We start from the raw sequence: 24132 nt of genomic DNA on the forward strand, positions 1-24132 counted from the left end.
ATTTGTGTTAATTATTTTGCAGGTCCTTCACAGGGTGGTCCAGGTCCTCAGTATCCTAACTACCCACAGGGACAAGGTCAGCAGTATGGGGGATATAGACCAACACAGCCTGGACCACCACAGCCACCCCAGCAGAGGCCTTATGGATATGACCAGGTAAGTTATTTGACCAGCTGCGGAATTGCCACATTGTCTGTTCACTCTTGATTAGGTTAACTTTTTTCTTTTCCCCGCTTGAAGCCTCATTTTTCCCTCTTCTTGTTTGTGGCACATTTGTTAACAGAAAGTATATTACTTTTAAGTCTCCTTCATAGAATGCTAGCACAGTCGATGGTACGTAGTTAACTCTATCATGTAAAACATGTCTTAAGACACCAGCATATTCTCTCTCTTTCTCTTTGATCTTTAACCTCAGACACACTTTCCTTAACTATTTCTGTGATCCTCCCTCATGTTTATTGCTGAAAACTTTGCCTTGACCTACTGAGAAATGGAGTCCATTTGTGTCAGTGCTTCATTTTGCTCTCCACTTAACTTCAACATGTCCACCACACTTGCCTTCACACCCATAATATCCCATCTCTTTAAATTCAAACTTCCCATTCTGTTGCCTCCTTCCACACACAAATCCATCATCTCAAGTGTTATTTCTCTCCTCTTTTTCCTTCTACCTTCAAATATGTAGAAGTATATCTTATCCTAAGATGATTGTATTCCCTTGAACCTAGTTTCATTGAAGTTTCTTCCTTTTGTCATTAAACTCCTCAGACTTATAATCTGTGCCACAGTCATTATTTTGAGTGTCCTCATATATACTCTGAATTATTGTGGAAATCATTTATGATGACAGCAGTTCCTTAGGATTGGTTTCAGGTTTGTCTAGGCTTTTCATTGAGGGTATTCTAGTCTGTTCACCACTTAAGCTGTCTAAAATAGGTTAGTGTTAACATGCAACTGTCTTTAATATTCAGTTAGTGTTCCAGGGTCAATGTGGATGATGTGGTTTGAGGAAGAACTCAGATGCAGTGATAAATAGAATTTGAGGCACGAGTAGTTCTTTTATCAACCGTCTCTCAAGCCTACAACTCCCTTGTATTGACACTTCTTATTTAAGGCAAAGGAGATACAATAGACTTAAACTAAAAGGGTAAGGACAGATGAGTAATATCTTTTAAAAACATGCTAGAACCAAATCAAAGGATCAGTCAGAGGTGCTATTAAGTTTTAGAAGTAAACTAAGTCTTCACTAGTGAGTATTTAAAGGCAAGATTCCTGAGCAGATAAAATTTAGGCTCATTCTAATCCACAAATGAACTTTTTAAAAAGTAAGATTCTAGTCATATGTTCACTCATTCAACAAATACTTACTATTAATAATTCTCTACATGTATTTGATACTACAGTAGATCCTAGAGAGAGAAAACAAACACAGTCCTTGTGGCTTATAGAACATCCAACTATATTCTTTAACCTTACTTTAGCATTTGGCACATACTCCTTTTTCATTTTTAAATGGTCTTGAGCTTCTGTATTACAGAATTATTTCGTTCCCTTGTATTTACAGTGATTTCATTCTTTATTTTTACTGGTTTCTCTTCTTTTACCCAAGTATCAGTCCTGACTCTGTGTTTTTCTTAGTCTACGAATCATTCTTCCATATATTTTCAGTATTCTTAGCCCTTATTTCTCAACCCAACTTCAGCTCTTTTTTTAACAATTGTATACAGAACATTTTTCTTTGTATGTCTTGCCATTCCCTCGGCTTTCGCATGTTGTGGATTAAACTGACCGTTTTTCTTTCTAAGTCATTTCTAAATCTCCTAAACTATCAAATCATTCATTAAACAAATGTTTATTAAACAACAATTATATACTAAGTACCATGCTAAGATTGGGGATATATTGGGAAATAAGAGACATAGACTCTGCCTTTGTGAACTTAAGTCTAGATGGGGTACAGACAAGTAAATATAAGATATAATAAATACAGTGTAATAAGTACTTGGATGAAGAAAGCAAAGATTTATGTGGAAAGGACTTCCAACCCAGATATTGAGAAAATCTTCCTAGGAAAGTATTTTATAAGTGTGAAGGGATGAGTTGCTATTAGCCATGAAGAAGAGTATTCACAGGGGACTAGTATTAAGATGTATGGTTCAGTAAAGCAGAAGCATGGGGAAGAAGCAAGACTGAAGAGATACATTGCAGTTAGATTAGGAAGCCTCTTCCACTCCATATAAGGGGACTTGGCCTTTGTCCTGATATAAGTGCAGAGCCATGAAGGGTTTTATGCAATGTATATAAAGAATTTAGCAGTGGCTGGCACTTGGGAGCTATGTTAGATAAACGATTTACTTCTCTTTTTATCATAATTACTGCAGTCTCTAATGTTTCTCAGGAATTTTGGTACTATACTGTGGATAAAGACCATGGTGTTTTGGTACTTGCCAGCCACATCTCCTTCCCCACTAGAAAAGAATATGAGGAGGGGACCATTTTAGCTACTCTGGTGTCAGTAGTCTTTCCACATTGATCTAATGTTTCATCTTATCTTTATCTCTCTACCTGAACACCTGTTGGTCTCTTTTTTTTAGGAAAAGTAGTTTAGTCACCTCTTGAAGATGGTTAGGGCAATGGAAAACCAATGTAGATCCTTAAACCCAACAGAAATATAATTATAGTGGTAGTTAAGGCAGATTAATCTTTTAGGCAGTGTGCAGGATAAATTAAAAGGGGAAAAATTGATAAAGCCTTGTTAGGGTGCTTCTCCATCAGTCTTCCCTATCTCAGTAAACAACAGCTCAATCCTTCCAGTTCCTCAGGCTAAAAACTTGGAGTTATCCTTGACTCCCCTCTTTGCAAATCAAACACGCAATCAGCACATCTCATCATCTCTTCCTTTAAAATATTAAAGTTGTTAAGTGTGAAATGTCCGATTTCCTTAAGACTAAGTTTGGCAGTTGATATCTCTGACATTTCACTTTGACACTTCTCGTTTTATTTTTAGTGTGAAGGTTCCTCAGTCTTTCAGATGCACATTTTGGCCTGTGATTATCTTTCAAATTTTTTTCTATTAGAGGAATTTTTGTGAAACCCTGGATAAGTTAAAAATTTGTGTTAGTTTTGAATGTGAGTTTCGCCATGGAACCAATACAGTGTAGACAGCTTGAAATATCAACAAAGTGTCTGGGAAGGATGTAGCTAATGAACACATAGTACGTTGATGGTCTGAGAAGGTCCGTGCCGGTGGTTTTAATCTTGAAAGGAGGCATGTGGGTTACCTGAGACCATGGTGGATAATGATGAGCTGAAAGCTATAGTGGAAGCGAATCCATCTCAACCTATGTATGAATTAGCAGCAAGGTTTGATGTTACTATTCCAACAATACTGGACCATTTAAAACAAATTGGCAAGGTAAAGAAGCTGGATAGATGGGTTCTATAGAAGACAGAAGCTGGATTAAATGAGCATCAGAAGAGAAATCGTCTCAAAGCTTGCCTTTCTTTGCCGTCATGACATAAAGTCGAACCATTTCTACACCGTATTGTTATGTGTGATGAAAAATGGATTCTTTTTGACAATCACAAGCATTTGGCACAATGGTTGGATAAAGATGAAGTGCCAGAACATGGCCTAAAACCAAATATTCATCAAAAAAAGCTAATGGTATCTGTTTGATGGTCCAGTGCTGGTATTACCCACTACAGCTTCACGAAACCTGGTCAGTTGATTGCAGTGGGTGTCTACTGCAACCAGTTGGACGAAACGATGAAATGCTTGTGATTAAGTAGCCGAGGTTGGTCAATAGAGATAGGCCAATCCTCTTGCAAGACAACGCTTAACCACATGTGGCACAAACAATGCTGCTGAAACTACAGAGGCTGGACTTGGAAACTCTCTGTCATCTGCTGTATTCACCAGACCTTGCACCAGCCGACAGCCACTTCTTCCAGGCTTTGGACCACTTCTTGTAAGGAAAAATGTTCAATTCTCAACAAGCTGTGGAAAATATCTTTTGCTATTTCATCGCCACTCGCTTTCCAAGCTTCTTCGCTGCTGGCATAAACAAACTATAGTTAAGATTGTAAAACTGTGTGGATAGTTCAGGCACGTGCTGTGACTAATTGCACTGCTTCTTGTTTGAGATCCAATAAACTACACTTTTGATTCAAAATCGGACATTTCATATTTAATAATATATCTGGTATCTAGCCATTTTTTCATAATCTCCTGTCACCCGAGTCAGAATCACAACTATTGCTCATCTGGGCTGTTGAAGTAGCCTCCTTTTTGGTTTTCCTGATTTCATCCTACCTCCTCTATAGGACAGGCTCCTCGTTAAAGGACCCAGAGTAATGTTTTAAAAACATAAGTCAGATTATGCCACCTCTCTGGTCAAAACCATGTGGTGACTTCAGTCTCAGAGTAAAAACCATACCTTATGATGGCCTATAAGGCCATATGTGATTTATGTTCCCACCGCCTGTCCTACCCTGTCTCTGTGTATTTATATCCCAACCACTCACTGTCCACATTCACTCTACTTCAGTGACATCTGCCTATTTGCTGTTCCTTATACACGTCAAGCAGGTTTCTACCTCAGAACATTTGTGTTTGCTGCTCCCTTTTATGCCTGAAACTCTTCCTTGGATGCCTGTAATTCTTCCTACCCACTTTTTTTCAAATCTCTGCTCAGATGTCACTAAACTGTATCCTGGAGTCCTTCACTGACCACCTCTCTAAAGTAGTAATACCCTCCATTACATCATTCTTTTTCCCTACCTTTATATTTTTTCAGTAGCTTTATTGAAGTATAATTTGTATGTAATAAACTGCACATAATAAAAGTGTGCAATTTGGTGTATTTTGACATGTGCATACACCCATGAAGCCATCATCAAAATCAAAATAACGAAGCATCTGTCATGCCCAAAAGTTTTCCCTGTGCCCCTTTGAAATCCTTCTTTTTGCCGCATCCCCTCCCCAGATGACCACTGATCTGACCACTGTCCCTGTAGATTAGTTTATATTTTTCAGAATTTTATATAAATGGAATCATATAGTATATAGTTTCTTATGTGGCTTCTTTGGCTTGCTATAATTGTTTTGACATTTATTCACGTGTATATAAACAATTCTTTATTGCTAAGTAGTGTTCCATTATATGGCTATACCACGTTTGTTTATTCATTGATTTACAGATGGACATTTGGGTTCCCGTTTTGGGCTCTTACAGATAAAGTACTATGAACATTCATGTACAAGTCCCTGTGGACATATGCTTTCATTTTTCTCTGGTAAATACCCAGGAGTGGAATGGTTGGATCGTGTGTGTATATTTAACTAAGAAACTGCCAAACTGTTTTCTGAAGTAGTTGTACCATTTCACATTCCCACCAGCAGTGTATAAGAGTTCCAGTTCTCCCATATCCTTGCTAACTCCTTGCCAACACGTGGTATGAATCAATCTTTTCAATTTTAGCTATTCTAATTGGTGTGTTATGATATCTTGTGATTTTAATTAGCATATCCCCAAGAACCAGTGATGTTGACCTCTTATTGTGCTTACTTGCCATCTGTGTTTTTTTTCTGAAGTGTCTAAGTCTTTTGCTCATTTTTAAATTGTGTTTATTTTCTTATTGAATATTAAGAGATTTTTATATATTCTGGATACAAGTTCTTTATCAGGTATATGATTTGCATATATTTTCCTCCAGTCTGTTATTTGATTCTCTTAATAGTGTCTTTCAAAGAGAGGAAAGTTTAAATTTTGATGAAGTTCAGCTTATCAATTTTTTCTTTTATGGATTATGCTTTTGGTAGCATATGTAAAGAATCTTTATAAGCTAACTGAAGGTCACAAAGATTTTCACCTATGCTTTCTTCTAGAAGTTTTATATCATTTATATTTGCAACTCACTTTCATTGTTTGCATCTAATTTTATACGTTCAGTGGGGGAGCATTTCCCTCCAGCGTTGAGACTCACTGGTTTGTAATTCTAAAAGGCCTCTCTCATGTCCTCTCTTATTTAAGTGTCATAACAAACAAATGTATGAATTAATGTAGCCGTTAACAGAAGGGAGATTGCAATCCAGAGATGTAGATATTACTCCCCCACCTTATGGGTGAATAAACTGAGTCTCAAAGAGCTTTTTAAAGACTCAAATAGAAAGCACTTAAACTCAGCCATGGTATTTAGATAATCTAATAATGGGATAATAAGCTCCAGTATGTAAGCATTTTCTTTCTTATTTTAAACTTTTTATACTGGAAATCTTTAAATAAATACAAAAAAGAGAGTGTAGCATAATGAACACCTGTGTGTCCATCACCCAGCTTCATCAGTTTATCAACATTTTGCCAATGTTGTTTTATCTACCCAGCCGCACTATTTTTTTTTCTTTTTATGGTATTTTAAAGCAATCTTAGATGTGATACATTTTACCCATAAATACTTCAAGATGAGCATTGACTTTAAATTTGGCTAAATATAACTGTGTAAAGTATATTAATGTAAAACACCCTAACTCTGTTTAATTCATTATTCCATTATGTATGTGGTGACATTCAACAGATTATTACTGCATTGACTTCTGTGGAAATATAAATTCTTAGGATACTGTTTCTTATGGTACAGAAATATTTCAACTAGAATATTTTTTTGAGTCATATTAATATGACTGGGAGGGGGAAATTTAGCTAAAGGAAACAAGTAACTAATTATATGCTTCCAGTGAATGCTGTTTTTCAAAAATAGATACTTTTATGAATCTATTTTAAACTGATTTAAGAATTCTTTAACAAAATGTCTATTTTCTAGTATGTTCTCCTTTTTTTCTACTTTTCTTCTTCTGTTTTAAAGGAAAGGAAGTTCCTTCCTTTCTTCTCCAAAAGCTAACCTGAACAGATGTCTACTGGACATTATTTGCCTCCCTTATAGAGTTTTGCTACTTCATCTTGTCTTTTCTATCTGCATTCTCTTTTTCTCTCCCATCCTGTCAGCCTATAGGTCTACAAGTCTAGCTAATTAAAAACAAAGAACACAAAACAAATTTTCCTTGATTTTATGTCCTTCCATCTGTCTGAATACCTTTGGAGACACTTTGACCTCAGGGAAAGGCTCCGATTTTTTATCATGGACAGAAGGGTCTTTACCTTTCACCTCCCAGTTGCCTTTACATTTTCACTTGCCACTTATTCCAAATACCTTTGATGTTAATTCATAATAATGATTATAGTAAGCTAAATACTCACAAAGCTGTCGCCTCATCATATTATTTATACACTTATGTATACACCACATCAGAGTTTAGAACTAGAACTTACCACTCATTCCTGCTCAATTCAGTTCAACAAAATTCACCAAACATTTGAATTCTCACTATGTGACAGGTATTATTATTGTAGGCTCGCTTGCTAATCCCTAGCATGTTTTTTTTTTTTTTTTTTTTTTTTTTTTTTTTTGAGACAGAGTCTCACTCTGTTGCCCGGGCTAGAGTGAGTGCCGTGGCGTCAGTCTAGCTCACAGCAACCTCAAACTCCTGGGCTTAAGCGATCCTACTGCCTCAGCCTCCCGAGTAGCTGGGACTACAGGCATGCACCACCATGCCCGGCTAATTTTTTGTATATATATATTTTAGTTGTCCATATAATTTCTTTCTATTTTTAGTAGAGACGGGGTCTCACTCTTGCTCAGGCTGGTCTCGAACTCCTGACCTTGAGCGATCCACCCGCCTCGTTCTCCCAGAGTGCTAGGATTACAGGCGTGAGCCACCGCGCCCGGCCTCCTAGCATGTTTTGGACTATGAAATCCATTTGCAATTGGGTATAATATCAGAAGAAATTACACAGTGATACTTTTTACCTAAATACATAAAAATTTTTGTTTGTTATAAGTGCAGGTGCTTTTGTAGTATGACAATATTTAAAATGATTTGTGTGTAATTTTCTGTGCCAAACTATTATGGTCCAACTATTATCTAATTATATTTTTGATTTGTCTTTTAGGGACAGTATGGAAATTACCAGCAGTGAAAAGTACTTACATTCCAATAGCCAATATCTATTAGCAGCCATATTGTCACCTCAGCACTGTGGACACCTTCTTGTGAAGAGATCCTTCCATTCCATCTAGTTTTTGGAAAAACCTTGTGGATAAGTGGCTGTTTCATCAATAAGCAGCCTTTGTGGTTTAGTTGTAAAAGGCTTTAGTAGCTCAAAAATACTCTTGATTTCACATTTCTACTCTAGATGGCAACATTGGACAGAAAATGCAATGACATAACCAATTTGCAATGATTTCAGAACTGTGTTTCAAATGGACTGTTACAGACTGAAAGGTGTGAACAGCTTTGTATGTTTATGAAGGTTAAGGGAATTTAATACTTTTCCACAGATTTTTTTGTAAGGGGAAGAGGGAAATGTACACTTTTTACGGCAGCAATATTTTGTATATTATGTTTATTTCATGTGGTGAATATGCAAGGCGGTACACTGCGCACTGGACAAAATCAGAAATCCTCTGTTAATGTGGACGGGAGCATGGTAGATGCTTGATTGTTTTGGTCTCAAAATGGTGTACCATAAAGATAAAGGTGAGAGAAGACAAAGCACACCATATGTCCACTGTTCTGTTCTTATAGAGGAAATTCAAATCCCTTTTATCTATTAGATAATCAAGGGCACTGTGATACAGTTTTGAGTAAAAAGACATTTTTAAAAAGCCTTCCAGTTTTGTGGATTAAAACCTTTTTATAAAGATCATTTATAATACTGTTTTAAAATGTGAGGCAATAAGAATTACTTTATGTTGGATCTGAAGAATCTTTGGTAATGGTTTCATATAAATGGAGTTGTAATCCTCTCCTAAAATAGCAATAACTGAAAATGAAAGTATTAATTTTACCTTGTTTGAATAATCAGGGAACTTAGTAAGTGATATCAAAGCATTTTATAAATGATATCAAAGAAGAGTCAATATTGATCCAGTGATTTTATTTTTTAACATTAGAAGGATAATTGGTCATATAAACAAAATAGTTCAGGAGACTTTACAAACCTTTGTTTCAACTTTCTTAACTGGAAATAATGCCATTTATAAAGGGACGCTTTTATGTTTATCCCTTTTTTTTTATATTGGTTAATATAACACACAGAGATGTTTAGGAAAATGCTTATTGATGAGGTTTATTCTGTCTGTTATAAAAGCACAGAGGTTGCATTCTAGATCACCTTGTTTATTAGCATAGCATATTTAATCGTTTTTTGAGGTTGTCCTGTCCCTGATTATTTTAACTAAATTCAGGGATATTGCATTGGGCAGGAAGGCATGCATTGAAAATTTTCTAACCACAGTTATTTAAGCATAATCTGAAAACATCTAGCCCAAAGGTAAGTTACTATTTTCATCACAGTTGCCTATGCCCAGGGAATAAGATATATTCTTTATAATTGAATTCCTTTTTCCCACTTCTGACTGGGAACAAAACAGAAGGGGTACCATAAATTTGAATAAGCAGAATATACTGTTCTCAACATACTATAATCAAAAGGAGGAATTTCAGTGTGTCTCTCTGTATATGAGAGAGAGAGTGAGTGAGAGTGTGTGTGTGTGTGTGTGTGTGTGTTTCAAGGTCAGAATAGGTTTTTTTTTCAACTTGGTCAGTAGAAAATGGACATCAAGTTTGGACAGATAAAGCATGGACAGCCTTATTGTGATTGAAATGCTTACAGGTTCTGTGCCAATTTTCCACCACTGTGTACTTTGTTGCTATTTAAAACTGTATCAGCTCTAACGGAAGAATAAATTATTTGTGATTTTAATTTTCTCATTTGTTTCTTTAAATTAGATCTTTTTGGCTGTCTTGTTTTGTCTGGAGACTATGCTGTGGGTTTTTATATAAGTTAGTCCAGTATAAGCAGACTATATTTGTATTCTAGGACTTTATCAAAATTCTCTTGCCATGCCCAAGTTAATTAGAATTAACTGTTCAGTAATCAGCATGTTGTGTAGGCTGTTTGTTACAGAATTCTTTCTCTGAAAATGAAGTCCATGAGGCTATAATCAAGATGACTGAATTAGATAAATGAGTTGAGGAGACAAAATTGTACTGAACCCAACCTGGTGTAGATACGTTATCTCATTTGAAATAAGCTCAACTGACATTAAGAAATAATTTGTCTTGCCAACCCATCTTCTGTTGTCTTATTCTCCTTTTAATGGAAACTAAAATTGCAATTTTAATAAGCAGAATTTCCTCCAGGACTTTCTTCCTGGAGACTAGTGCATTTGCAAGGTTTAATTGTTTTATAACAGTCCTATTTCGTAAAAGTTTTTAATTGGTGGTGACAAAAATTACCTTACTCCTTTGATACCTAGTAAGAAGAATAACTTTACCGGTAGCTGTCTACTAAATTTGACGTTTCCATACAGACTGTATGTTCTACAAGTAAAATTTTCATTTTATCAAAAGGTTATTTTAATGCATAAATAACATACTATCCCATAAAGTTCCAGAAGCAAAATATTACTAAGAAAAGAGCAGGGTGATTATTAATAAACATTTCAAAATATTTAAGTGTGCTAGCTTTGTTGTTTGAGAATATGTTAGTATTATTCTGTAGCATTATTCAGGTGGCATGTTGTTTTTATTTTTAAAATTTTTTAACGGAATTTTTAAACATACACACCAAAGTGGAAAAAATGGGTTAAGTGAGCCCCCATGTACCAGTAACCCAATTTATCTGCTTAGTAACTCATGGTCAGTCTTTGTCCACACACTGACCCACAAATTGAGACTAACACTATGTTATTTAATCTCTCTTTCAGTAAGGATCTCTAAAAGATAAGTACGTAAAAAAAAAAAAAATACCTTGAACCTTAAAGACTCTTCCTGCTCCTGAACCTTTTGTATTTTCAGTGTTAACACTAAATTAGAAACCGTCTCAGAATCTGTACTTATAGATCACTGCTTTTCCTTTAGTTTAAAAAAGTCATTCTTGTTAAATAAAAGATGAACAGAAATACATTATACCAAAGGTGAACAGTTTTCGTAATTTCATCCCTTAAAAGTAACAGTTATTAGAGGTTTGGTACATTTCTTCCTTCTTGATTTTACATGCATAAGCCAACATATATTCTTTGGGGTTTTTAAAACAAAAATGGAATTATATACTCTATACCATTTTGCAACTTTCTTTTGTTTTTTTAAACTTAGAAATATGTTAGGTGCTTCTTGTTCCTTTGTTGCCTCTAATTTTTTACTGTTGCAAAAACAAAGCTTTCATAAATTATCTTGTAGGGCTTTTTGTATGCTGTTGGGGTATTTCTATACAGTAAATTTCTAATGTTAGGTGTAAGGCTATGGACATGTAAAACAGTGTCACCCTGAAAGGCGTATCCTTGCCAACACATTTTTTAGCCTTGTTAGCTTTTGCAGTTCTAGTAGATTTTTTAAAATGTTATCTTTGAATTTAATTTGAATTACATTTGATTTGTAAATTGAGCATCATTTTAAATGCTTAATGACACTTTTTTTTTTTTTTTTTGCTGTGAGATGCCTTTTAATGTCCTTTGTCCATTTTTCTGGTGGGATGTCTGTTGTGTAAGAGAGAGGAATTACTATATATACACACATATAAAATTATATATGGCCCTGTATGCACATATTAATCCTTTGTCTCTTGTGTCCATTATTTTTTAACTTTGGTTATGGTGTCTTTCACTATTAAAGTTTTAAGATTTTATATAAAATTTATGACTTGTGATCTCCCTAACTTGCAAATTTATAAAATATTCCTCATATTTGCTTCTGATTTTCTAGAATTTATTGTACATGATATGATTTGGGCATTAACTTTTCTCCTATATGGATAACCAGTTGTTTAAACATCATTTATTGAATAAAGCATTTTTCTTCCAGTGATTTGAGAAGCCAGTGTATTTGTTTTATTTAAAAACTTAATTATAGTTAAGGTATGTTTTATTCATTTCAAAGACTAGTTAGATCCACTTAAATGTAACTTCTTAATTTAATTGGCATAAAGTTGTGAGTTGTTTTCCCCTCCTTCTGGCCCCCCACTTGGTGTGTTTTTATTGGTTAAAAGTTATCTACAAAGTTATAAACAATGACTGGCTTCTTGATAGTAAGAGAATTATTGAAATGTGTTTTTATATAGAATGACTAGAACCTTTTAGAGATTTTTGCTTTTTGAAATTTATAAGCTCTTTAATTTTTGTGCCCTGCTAATTGATTATCTCTGTAGCTGCCCCAAAATATCGATTTGATTACTAAGAAAAAACTTAAGAAATCAGTAGAAAATCTCATTATACTGTTTACAAATCCAACTCTCAGAAATAGACAATGCAATATAATTTTCATGAATTCAATAAAGACCTATAAATAGGGTTACCATGTAATTTATTGCTCAATCTGGGAAACTTTTCAGAAGGGAAAGGATGTAGTTATACACACACATGCATACATGTATATGTATAAACACAGATATATACACATGCATATTATGTGTATATTTATGTGTTGTATACATATGTATTATGTTATCTATATGGATGAATGTATATATGTTTTAATCTTTTTCCTGGTAGAGATCTATAGTTAGATATATGAGTGATGCATTTGTGTTTGGTTCTATACACACAAACACATACTTTTTAGAGACAGGATCTCGTTCTGTTTCTCAGGGCATGCAGTGCAGTGGTGCCATGATAGCTCATTGCAACCCTGAATTCCTGGGCTCAGGCGATCCTCCTGCCTCAGCCTCCTGAATAGTAGCAGGGACTACAGGCACATGCCACCACACCCACCTAGCTTTTAAAATTTTCTGTTGAGACAGGGTCTCAGTATGTTGCCCAGGCTGGTCTTGAACTCCTGGCCCCTCAAGTGATCCTCCCACCTCAGCCTCCCAAAGTGCTAGGATTACAGGCATGAGCCCTGCACCTGGCCCAGGCTATAATTCTTTAACTGTGATAGCATACGAGTAGTTTCTCATGGTACAGTACATTAAAAACATTAATATTGAAATAAATAAGAAATCCTGAATATTCTGAGAGGTTGTCATTATTTTTGGTCTCTGCACGGATTACTGATTAGCCACCATTATTTTTTCTTTTAAAAGTAGCCCCCATGTTTTGGATGGGTGCATGGCTGTCTACCTGGAGACATTTATTAATAATATCTCCTTTGCAGTTTGATGTTGTTATGACTTTAAATTCAGTCTGGGGGATGTGAACCGAAGTGTGTAGCTTCTAGACCACATTCTTAAGTGTGCCCTATTCTCTCTTTTCCATTTCCCATGGGATGGAACATGACATATCATTGGGCAGCTTTGACCTTATAGATACAAAAATACTTCAGAGAATGGCAGTACAAGTAGATAGAATCAAAAGTCCCTTGAAAATGGGCTCCTGGAGCCTCCTCTTGTATAGCCTATCAACTTGGACCTTGACATTAGAGATTTCTCTATTATTAAGCCCTTTGTTATAGCGGCAAAGCCTCTACTCTAGTCATGTAATGGAGGCTAGTTCATACTACCCTATGGCATATTCTCTCTGAAATCATATTTTTTAGGAATGACGAGTACATTGTGTCTAGTGTACTTCATAATCATTCAGTTCATATTCTTTTTTTTTTTTTTTTTATTTCATCTTATTGTTATGGGGGATACAGAATTGCAGGTTACATACGTTGCCCATGTACCGCCTTTCCCCCCAAGTCAGAGCTCCAGGCGTGTCTGTTCCCCAGGTAGTGCACGTTGCACCATCATGTAGGTATCTACCCCTCCCTTCCCCACCCCCCCTTCCCGAGTCAGCACCTTCAAGCGTTACCATTCCCCAAACGGTGCACAATGCACTCATTGTGTAGGCATACACCCATCCCCTCCCCCACCCCCCTCCTCAGTCTGATATCCGATTGGTGTCGTTCCCAGATGTGTATTTAGGTGATGATCAGGGAAACCAATTTTCTGGTGAGTACATGTGATGCTTGTTTTTCCATTCTTGGGATACTTCAGTTAATATAATTGGCTCCAACTCTCTCCAGGAGAACCATAGAGATGTTGTATCTTCATTATTTCTTATAGCTGAGTAATATTCCATGGTATACATATACCACAGCTTACTAATCTAATCATGTATTGATGGGCATTTGGGTTGTTTCCACCAGTTCATATTCTTGACTAATGAAGTAGGTCAGAATTCTTTAAGATTATCCTCTGCTTTCCATCACTTGAATGAATTGGAATGTCACATAACTATAGATTTAGTTAATTTGAAAGTATTGGTAAAAACAGGCTTTATAATCTTTTTGGCATCTGTAATTATAAACTTTTTTCCTAACCCCACCCCCTGTTTTTTAATATAAGTTTTATAAAATGTTTTCTGTGTACTTATTTTGGGCATTGTGTAAGTAAGACCTCATAAAATCTCTTGGGTTTTTAACTTTATTGTGGCTTCTATCTCTTTTGTTTCTTTTTTGGTTTTTCTCTAACACTTTCTTGCTGTTTTCTTAGTTTCATGGCTTTCACTATATGATGTGTGTACTTTGATTCTAGTTTCTCTGCCATCTTTTCTTTGGGGAACAAAAAAGATGTACCAACAGTATTTTGATTTCACCCCAATAGCAGTTCTTATTATTCAGCTTGAGTCAGATGTAAAGAGTTATGTCTGTAGGAGATGTAACTACAGGATGTCCCAAAAGTCTCCATACAAAGGAAAAATTTTGTAATAAGTATTTTGTAAATACAGATACATTTAGCTACAATTTCCCATTTTTCCTATGTAAGACAACTTTTGGGACACCCTGTATATTAACTGTGCAATGATATTTAGGAATAGTGTTGTTTTTATATACTATTTAATTATGTGATCAAATTTTGTAAGTTTTCAGGACTCCTGATATCAGTGGACCAAAATATCATTGACAGCTATCAAGGATTCTACCTTCTTTTCTATCTATGATTATACTATGGAATTATATCTGTTTGAAGAGCAAGGAAGTGTGATTGTGGTTTTCTTTTCAGTGCTAATATTCTATCCAAAGAAATCCTATTTCCTATTCATTAATTTCAGCATTCCATTCTTTCCCAAGATCTTGCTGCACAGCAAGCTTTCATACTTCAAGCACTACATGTTAGTGCTCAGTCCTCATTCCCACATAAACACAACCATTTTGAAAACATGAACTGATATTAATTACCCCCTTGGCACCAAAAAGTCAGGATTTCCTGATGCGGCACGCTAATGTAAAATGCATTAGCACAAATGCTGGCTCCAAGGGGTAATACTCTCTAAATAAACACGGCGATGGTTTTTTTTTATTCACGACTCTTGGGCTATTCTGAAAGTCATTCATCCTCCACACCCCCAAAAAGCATTTTGAGTTTTAATAAGTTATAGCTGGATTTTCATCAGAAGGAATTGAATTCCAAGCTGCAAATTAGTGGCACTTAACTCTTTTTGGTTCTGTGAAATAGAATCTACCCAAATGTTCCAGTGATTAAATGGCTTTGAACTATAATTTGCAATAGTCTATTGGAATATAATAACAGTTTATGGTTAATCATTAGTATCACTAAGTGTGTATTTCTCATTTTTACTTGATAATTTCTTTAAAAATAGAATAAGAACATCAGTTATTTAAGGTCAGAGAGTATGAGTATGGGATTTTTATGTTTGTTTTGGTGTATATGTTTATTTGAATATTCCATGTAGAAGATCAAGAAGGCATTATTTCATGCTTTGATGTACCCTCTGCAAACACATAATACTGCTACTAGGAAAAAATGAAGAGAATTAAACTAGAGATAGCCAGGCTCAAACAAACTAAGCATCTCTGTGGACCAAAATGGAATAAAAATGTAAATTGGTAAGGCTGAAGCCATGGGCGTCCTGGGTTCTGAGTCTAGAAGCTGGCAGTGGTACCTGAGAAATTGGTTCCTATGGAGCAATAGAGACTGAAACCACTACACAAGATCAGATGCTGGAGCCAGGTTTGAGACTTTAAGGCAGAGGCTAGAATGAGATTCTTTCCCACTTTTCCCCGTTGTAAAAGGGAGCTTTAAAGAAAGCTTGCTGCCTGCCAGCCACTGCCTAGGACCTTATTTTGAGGAAGGTGGACATAACAATGCTACAAAGTACGTATTTAGCCTCTTGATGTAGACCTGAACCAAACTATTTTGAAGCTTAGTTTTAGATTTAAAATAATTCCTAGAATTCTCAAAAGATGTGGTTTCTAGACTTGATTTGAGATCCAGGGGGACAATGGATGTACAGAAGAAAGGAAGAAGGGGGCACAAGAGAAAGAAAAGGGCAGATAAAACCTCCCACTTTAAATAAGCCCATGGACCAAATTTTCAAAATATATTAAACTCACTTAGCAGAATATGCATTTACAACATGTAAAATTAATTTTATATAAAAGTCTGATGGATTTTAAAATATATATGTTTAGGATGTCCAAAGAGATGATCCATTCATCCACATAGATCCTCAGATGTGAAATTATAAAACAAAAACAAAATAACAGGTACATATAAAAACTATTTAAAAATCTTCTAAGTAAAAGTAAAGTAATTGAACAAGCTCAATTGGCATAAACTATAGGCTAGACACAATTGAAGAGGAATTTTTTTTTTTAATTTCAGCATATTACGGGGGTACAAATGTTTAAAGAGGAAATTTTTGAATTAGATGAAGGTAGGAGAAATTGTCCCATACCATGGCACCAAGAAACAAAAGGATTTTTTGAAAAATATGTGAAGGAACAATTAAGACATATGAGAACGAGTGCAGAGGTTTAATATGGGAACTCAAGAAGAAGGAAATGGAGGCAGTGGCCGAAAAGCAAGAAATAAAACAATGAAGGTTGACAGCTTTTCACAGCTGAGTCTATGAATACACAGATTATAATTTCACCATCCTCCAACTGGGGCAAGTAAAAATGAATCCAACACATATCCAGACGCATTATACTGGTGTTCAGGAAAGAAAAAAAACCTAAAAGCTGCCTGAAAAAAATTACCTCTAAAGAAATGAAATTTAGACAGAATTCTCTGCAATGGTCAAAAGATATGGGAATTAAGTCCTGAGGGAAAATAAATCAGTCTAACTGTTACACCCAGCTAAACTATAATTCTAAAATGAAGACAAAATAAAACATTTTCAGGCTTACAATGACAAGAGAATTCATCATCCATAGAAGGTGTACTTCAGAAAAAAAAATAATTCAGAAGAAAGGAGTAGGATATAAAAAAGATGACATAAAATTTGTCAAATATAATTATTGATAGGAAACATTACTTTTTTGGGTGTGAAGAAAAGGTAAAGTTAAATGTGACAGATTGGTTGCGTTGATGACCTCAAGTTTTTACCCCTCTGTAAGTCTGTGTCCCTTGGTCATGTGATTTAACAGTTCCTCTCTGAAGGGGCAGAGCTGATTTTCCTGTCCCTCAATTGTGTGTTTGACCATATGACTTGCTTTGGCCAATAGGATGTTAGTGGATGTGACTCATAAGGAAGTTTGTAAAAGCCCTTGTGCAGTTCTGCTTCCACTCTTGTACCTCTGCCTTTGCCATGGGAATCTGCCCAGGCCAACCTGGAGGGATGTGGGAGACATGGGGCAAAGCCAAGTTGACAAGCTAACCCCCAACCAAAATCAACAGAGCCACGGAGCCCACCAGCCCCCTGAATGCAGTTGCATAAGCAAATCTAGCACAGATCAGCTGGACTCTGCAGGCTCTTACGGTAAATAAATGTTTATTGTTGAACAAGCCTCTGGGAGGTGTGTGTGTGTTTCTTTGTTATGCAGCATTACTCTAGCAATAAATAGCTGATCCAATAAGATACAATAACAAGATAGGAAACATGATAAATGAATAGATTATAGTATGTTAAGTAGTTGTCATGATCAGAATAGGAATACTGAAAAACTTTAGACTTTGTTGGGAAATTTTCAGGTAAAATAATAAGGGTAATGTTAAAAGTATTAATATAAAAATTGTGAATTAGATATAAAATGATAAGGGTAATATATTAGATATAATATATGTAAGTAGAATAATAAGGGTAATATTAAAAGTATTGTAAAAAGTTTGTGAATGTAAAAAAATAAGAGTCATTAAAAGAAGACAAAGACTATTCAGAAAAGAGCCAGAAAAGAGAGGAAGAGGAAAAAGGAAGAAGAAATAGAGAAAATGTACTCATCCAATGGAAGGAAAGAAGAAAGAAGTGGGAAAAGTAGTTAAAAAATATAAAAAAGAAGATGATAGAATTACATCTAAATACATCAGTAGTCACAATAAATGGAAACAGATTAAACTCACTTATTGAAAGATAGATTGGACAGAACCCAACTTCTGCTTATAAAGAGATATTACTAAAATATAAAAAAATGTAGAAATGGTGTAAGTATATTAATATCAAAGTATAATATAAAGCAAAATAATAGGAGTAAAGAAGGATCTTAAGTAATAACAAATAAAAAAATAATTTAATATATAACTTTGGATTATTTAAAGCCAAAACAGAATTACAAACAAAAATTTTAAATTCCAAAATTATAATGGATTTTAATCCACCTTTAGCAGAAACTCAGTTTACACAGCCAAAACACATTAATAAAGGTATAGAACAGTGTTAATAGAAATACAATATCAGTTCCATATGTGATTTAAACGTTTCTAGTAACTACATTCTAAAAGATGTAGAACAGCAGAATTTTATCTTAATAATATATTTTATTTAACCCAATATATCTGAAATGCTGTTTCAACATGTAAATTTGTGAGAGCTTGTACACCCTTTGTTCCATAGTAATTCTTAGAAATCTGGTTTGTATTTCATCCCTACAGCACATCATTAGCCGTGTTTCTAGTGCTCAGTAGCCACATTTGGCAGGGAATGTGGCATGTTGGATAGCTCTGATGAGAAAATCTAATCAATAAATATAGACTCCTGTACCTGACAGAATATACATTCTTTTCAAGTACATGTAATATTCGAAAAAATGCACTTCATGCTAATTCATAAAAGTCTGGTCAAAATTCAAAGGATCAGTATTAAATCATTTCCTTTACAGCAGTACAGAGTGAGGAACTTTCAACATGTACGAAGCAGCTTGTGGTTAAAGAGAAAATCAGCAGAAATCTAGAAAATTTAGAAATGAGCTACAAATAAATGAGTATAAAACTTATATTTATCATTAACAATAATATACTGTACACTTAAAAATTTAAGAGGGAGAAAAAACATGAGATGCTGATAAAAAAGTTCTTAGAAGTAAATCGATAGCTTTAAATGCTTTTTACTTAAAAACAAAAAAGACCAAAATTCAACTCAAGAGTATAGATGAGGAATTCAGAATCAAATGCAGAATAAAACTAAAACATTAGCAAGAATTTTGAAGGAGATAATAAAGAGCAGATATTAATAAAATTAAAAAATTAGAGGATCACCAAAAAGAGCCCAAATTTGGTTTTTTATTCATTTATTTTTTTGGTATATACCCACCTCTTCCTCCCCCCTCCCATCTGCCCAGCACCCAATGAATGTTATTCTTATATGTGCACTTAGGTGTTGATCAGTTAAAACCAATTTGATGGCGAGTACATGTGGTGCCTATTTTTCCATTCTTGGGATACTTCACTTAGTAGAATGGGTTCCAACTCTATCCAGGATAATACAAGAGGTGCTAGATCACCATTGTTTCTTGTAGCTGAGTAGTACTCCATGGTATACATATACCACATTTTATTAATCCACTCATGTATTGATGGGCACCAAAGTTGGCTTTTTAAAAGATTAAAATAAATTGATGAAGAAAAGTTGTTAAGGCACAGGTGTCTTTGTATGTTTGAGCTGCCATAACAAATTACCATAGACTGGGTGGCTTATAAACAACAGAAATTTATTTCTCACGTTCTGGAGGCTGGGAAATCCAAGATCAAGGCACAGGCAGATTTGGTGCCTGCTCAGGGCCTGTTTCCTGATTCACAGATGGGACCTTCTTGTGTCCTCACATAGGGGAAAGGGTGAGGGAGCCCTAGGGGATCTCTTTTATAAGGACACAGTCCCATCCATGAGGGAACCCTTGTGACCTAATCACCTCCCAAAGACACCACCTTCTAATACTATCGCTTTACTGATTAGAATTCAACATAGGAATTTTGGGAAAACATTCAGACTATAGCATTCTGTCCCTGGTCCCCCCCGAATCCACGTCCTCATGTGCAAAATTCATTCTAACCCACTAGCCCCCAAGGTCTTAACTCATTCCAGCACCAACATTAAATTCTAAGTCCAAAGTCTCTTCTTAATATCATCTAAATCAGATATAGGTGAGACTCAAGGTACAATGTATCCTGAGACAAATTGCTCTCCAGATGTGAACCCATGAAATCAAGTCACGTATTTCCAAAATACAATGGTGGGGTTGGCATATAATAGACATTCCCATATCAAAAGGGAGAAATGAGGAAGAAGAAAGGGATAACAGGTCTTAAGCAAGTTTCAAACCTAACAAACAGGGTAAGCAACTTAAAATTCCCAGAAAAATCTTTTACTGACAGTCCTGCCTTCTAACACACTGGGGCAGGGATTGGGCCCCTGCCCGCAGTGCAACTCTGTAAGGTTATAGTCAGGCTATAGTTGGGTGCCTGAGGCTCTCCTAGGCTGGAATTGCATGCCGGTGGCTATACCAGGCTACGGTTGCAGGGGTGGCAGTTTTAGGGAGGGAAAAGGGAATATGACTACCTGTGTACTATATATTCTGAATATTTGCTAAAAGTATAGCCTAAATGAGTTGGATGGGAAGCCTGATTAATATCACAAAATATAAATAGCTGTGATGTACGATGTGATCTCTGGTCCTTTTGGAAGCCATGACTAGATTTAGGAATCAAACATTGAATTCTTTAATCATCTATAGCTCATTTATTAATTTCTTCACTTCCCAAAGGGAGTCATTGTCTACTGCTGGTCATTCAGTGCCTAGAATAATGCCTAATGTGTAATGGGGATACCACAAATATTGGTTGGAAAAATGAGTATGGGAAATGTGGATTATTAATTAAGATGTATACAGATATTTAAGATTCAAGTATTAGAGATGAAACAGTAAAATAGATGTGTTAGAGATAAAAGTTGGGGCTTTAACCTGGGTCCACAGTGCCTTAGCCACAATTCCAAAATCCTGCCCTGCCCTGAGGTCATTTGGCTGCCAAACCTGGCCTGACCTATGGTGAGGTCATTAATAGCTTGTCTTTATCTGACTCGGATTCCCCTGGGGGTGCCAGGTAACACTGTATTTGCACATGTCTGGCCCCAGGAGGTAGGGCACGGGACTGTGAACCTGTACAAATGTCTATACTTAAGCTGTCTAAGGACACATTTCATTCTGAGCAGGCCAGGAGTAGTTGTCTGGTCACACTGGTGATTTGTTAATGAATTACACCATTGCAATAATTTTATGTTTATAAAATGATAAACATAGTTAACTTTGTCCCATTTCCCCTTGTTAATTAAAAAAAAAAGTCTCCTTAGTGGAGTATATTTTGTGGGAATGCAGATGGAATGATGAGATTGATGAGTTTTTCTCTCTTTACTTTGGTCTCGGTCATTCTCTAGTCTGTGCCCAGAGCTAGACCGTTAGAATCCTACTGGCCAGGAAAGCATGTGCTGTTTCACTCTTTCACCAATATCGCCGACTGTATGATACATATAATGATCTTACCGTCGTGAACTTCCTTCTGCCTCTCCTCCTCATATCACTCTCGCAGCCTTGGCTACGTGCCAGTCCTACCTTAACAACGCTCCTTCTATTTCCCAGTGTTTCTCTCTCCCTCTGTATAACCCTCCCCAACAGTCTGTTACATTCCGAATGGCTTTCCTTACTGCATAGTATTCACTCAACCATGTTCGATCAAGCCGCCTGTTAAACCTGTTTCCTTTTGAACATTTTAGGGCTGCTAAGAATTTCCAAGTTCCTGTGGTAGACAGTTCCCTTAGGGGTGATGCATGGCTTCTGGTCTGGCGTGTGTAATTATTAGTAATAACTTCTCCTCTTCTATACCAAATAGATAGCAAGAGCTCCTTGGTAAGCATGCGAGGCATTTATTTACACTCATAGTTGAGCTAATGCAGCCATCGATAAGATTGCCACAGTGGGGAAAAGAAGATGTATGGAAATCCAGGCTGAAAAGAATAGTCATACTGTATCGCCTCATATTTGGAAACTCAGATCAAAATTGTCTTCGGAAAGAAATACCCCCTTAGTCTGAACTAAATGTACTGTATTTCATCTAATCTAAGATCCGTTTAGTTCACATTTTAGTATCTCTGAAATTGGCAATTTTTCCCTTTCTTTATAACACATAAACTAGTAATATGTCTTTCTCTTACAATTAATATGCTTTGGACTAAATGAATTCCAAGATAAATGTTTTCAAAAGTACACCATATTATTTTCATCATTTTTATTTTCTTAATACACTAAAGTTTCTTAGAGTCATAATAACCTGAATAATAAACACCTATAATTTAAAAACTGTATCTTTTAAAAACAAGCACACTATATTACCTATACTATCTTTTGTTTAATCATTTCCCCTATTGCAGAATATTTGCTGTTCAATGGAAATTCTTATTATCAATATTGCTAAGGCAAACATCTTTGTATGTGTGTATACTATTAGTCCATTTTGTGTTGCTATAAAGGAACACCTGGGGCTGGGTAATTTATAAAGAAAAGAAGTTTATTTGGCTCGAGGTTCTGCAGGATGTACAATGGCACTGGTTTCTGCTTCAGGGGGCTTCCAATCAAGGTGGAAGGTGAGGGGGGCAGCAGGTGTGTCACATGGCAAGAGAAGGACCCAGAGAGAGAGGAGGTGATGCCAGTCTCTTTTAAACAATCAGGTTTTGGGTGAACTAACAAAGTGAGAACTCCCTCATTACTGAGGGGAGGGCACCAAGCCATTCCTGAGAGATCTGCCCCCAAGACCAAAACACCTCCCACCGGGCCCCACCTCCAACACCGGGGAATCAAATCTCAACATGAGATTTGGAGGGGCCAAGCATCCAAACCCGTTATCAGTATGCTTATTCTGAGAGTCAATATAGCAGAGTGGTTAAGCACATACAATTTGGGGTCAGACTGCCTGAGTTTGAATCTTGCTTTCTTAGTTCCATCACTAACTAGTTATGAAATTCAGCAACAACTGACTCTCTCTGTGCTACAGTTGCTATATTGCTAACTAGAGATTATAACATACTTGCCTACCTCAGGGTTGTTATAAGGATTAAATGAGTTAATATACATATATTACTCAAAATGTTATTACATGTTGATACATTGGATACAGTAGTGCCTGGCACGTGTTAAGGGCTAAATAAGCATACAGTATTATTATTTGGGGTTATTTCTTTAAGATAGATTCCTAGAAATAGGATTATCTTGTCAAAGGATACAAATATTTTCCTTTTTAAAAAAAAACCAGACTACCGTAGAAGATATAAACATTTTCTAAGGCTCTGGATAAATACTGCCACAGTTCTTTCCAATGAGATTATGTTAATTTACACTCCTAGAATAAATTGAGTATATATTATCCCACCCTTGTCAATTTTTAGCATTTTTAAAAAGCAAATCTTTGTTTATCTTACAGATAAAAATGGTACTTTATTCTAATATTTATTTCTTTGGTTATTAGTATGGGTTAAATTGAGCATTTCTTGTATGTTAGCCATTTGCATTTCCTTATTTATTCATATCTACCTATTTATCTATTGCTTAATGTCTTTAAAGCGTTCCTTATATATTTAGATAAGCTCAAGAGATAATAAGTTGTACTATTATAATATAGTTATTTGGAAGTGAATTATGTAATGAGTTATACTTTAAAAGTATAATAGTTTTCATTTTGGCCTTTTATATGTATATAAATTTGTTCCTTTGATGTAGGCAAATATATCTACTTTGTTGCTTGAAAGCTTTTAAACAACCTCTTTTAAACAACCAGCTTTAACTTTTAAGTTTCACTTATATTTTCTTTGTTTTATAATGTTTAGGTTTTTTAACTTACAACTTTAATCTGTAATTTTCTTAATAAGCTATTTTTT

At 35.5% G+C, this 24132-nt stretch overlaps 1 protein-coding gene across 2 annotated transcripts in view; it reads left to right on the forward strand.

Moving 5' to 3' along the window:
• SS18 (SS18 subunit of BAF chromatin remodeling complex) overlaps positions 1-8512 on the forward strand; it is a 66954-nt gene extending 58442 nt beyond the window's left edge. For both annotated transcript variants that reach the window (XM_069468169.1, XM_069468170.1), the window contains 2 exons: positions 23-156; positions 8010-8512. In XM_069468169.1, the coding sequence (XP_069324270.1) occupies positions 23-156; positions 8010-8036 (161 nt within the window). In that variant the 3' untranslated portion in view covers positions 8037-8512. The remainder of the gene's footprint in view (positions 1-22; positions 157-8009) is intronic.
• The last annotated feature ends 15620 nt before the right edge of the window (positions 8513-24132 follow it).

This window comes from Eulemur rufifrons, chromosome 5 (assembly GCF_041146395.1).
Source record: "Eulemur rufifrons isolate Redbay chromosome 5, OSU_ERuf_1, whole genome shotgun sequence".
Classification (NCBI taxonomy): domain Eukaryota; kingdom Metazoa; phylum Chordata; class Mammalia; order Primates; family Lemuridae; genus Eulemur; species Eulemur rufifrons.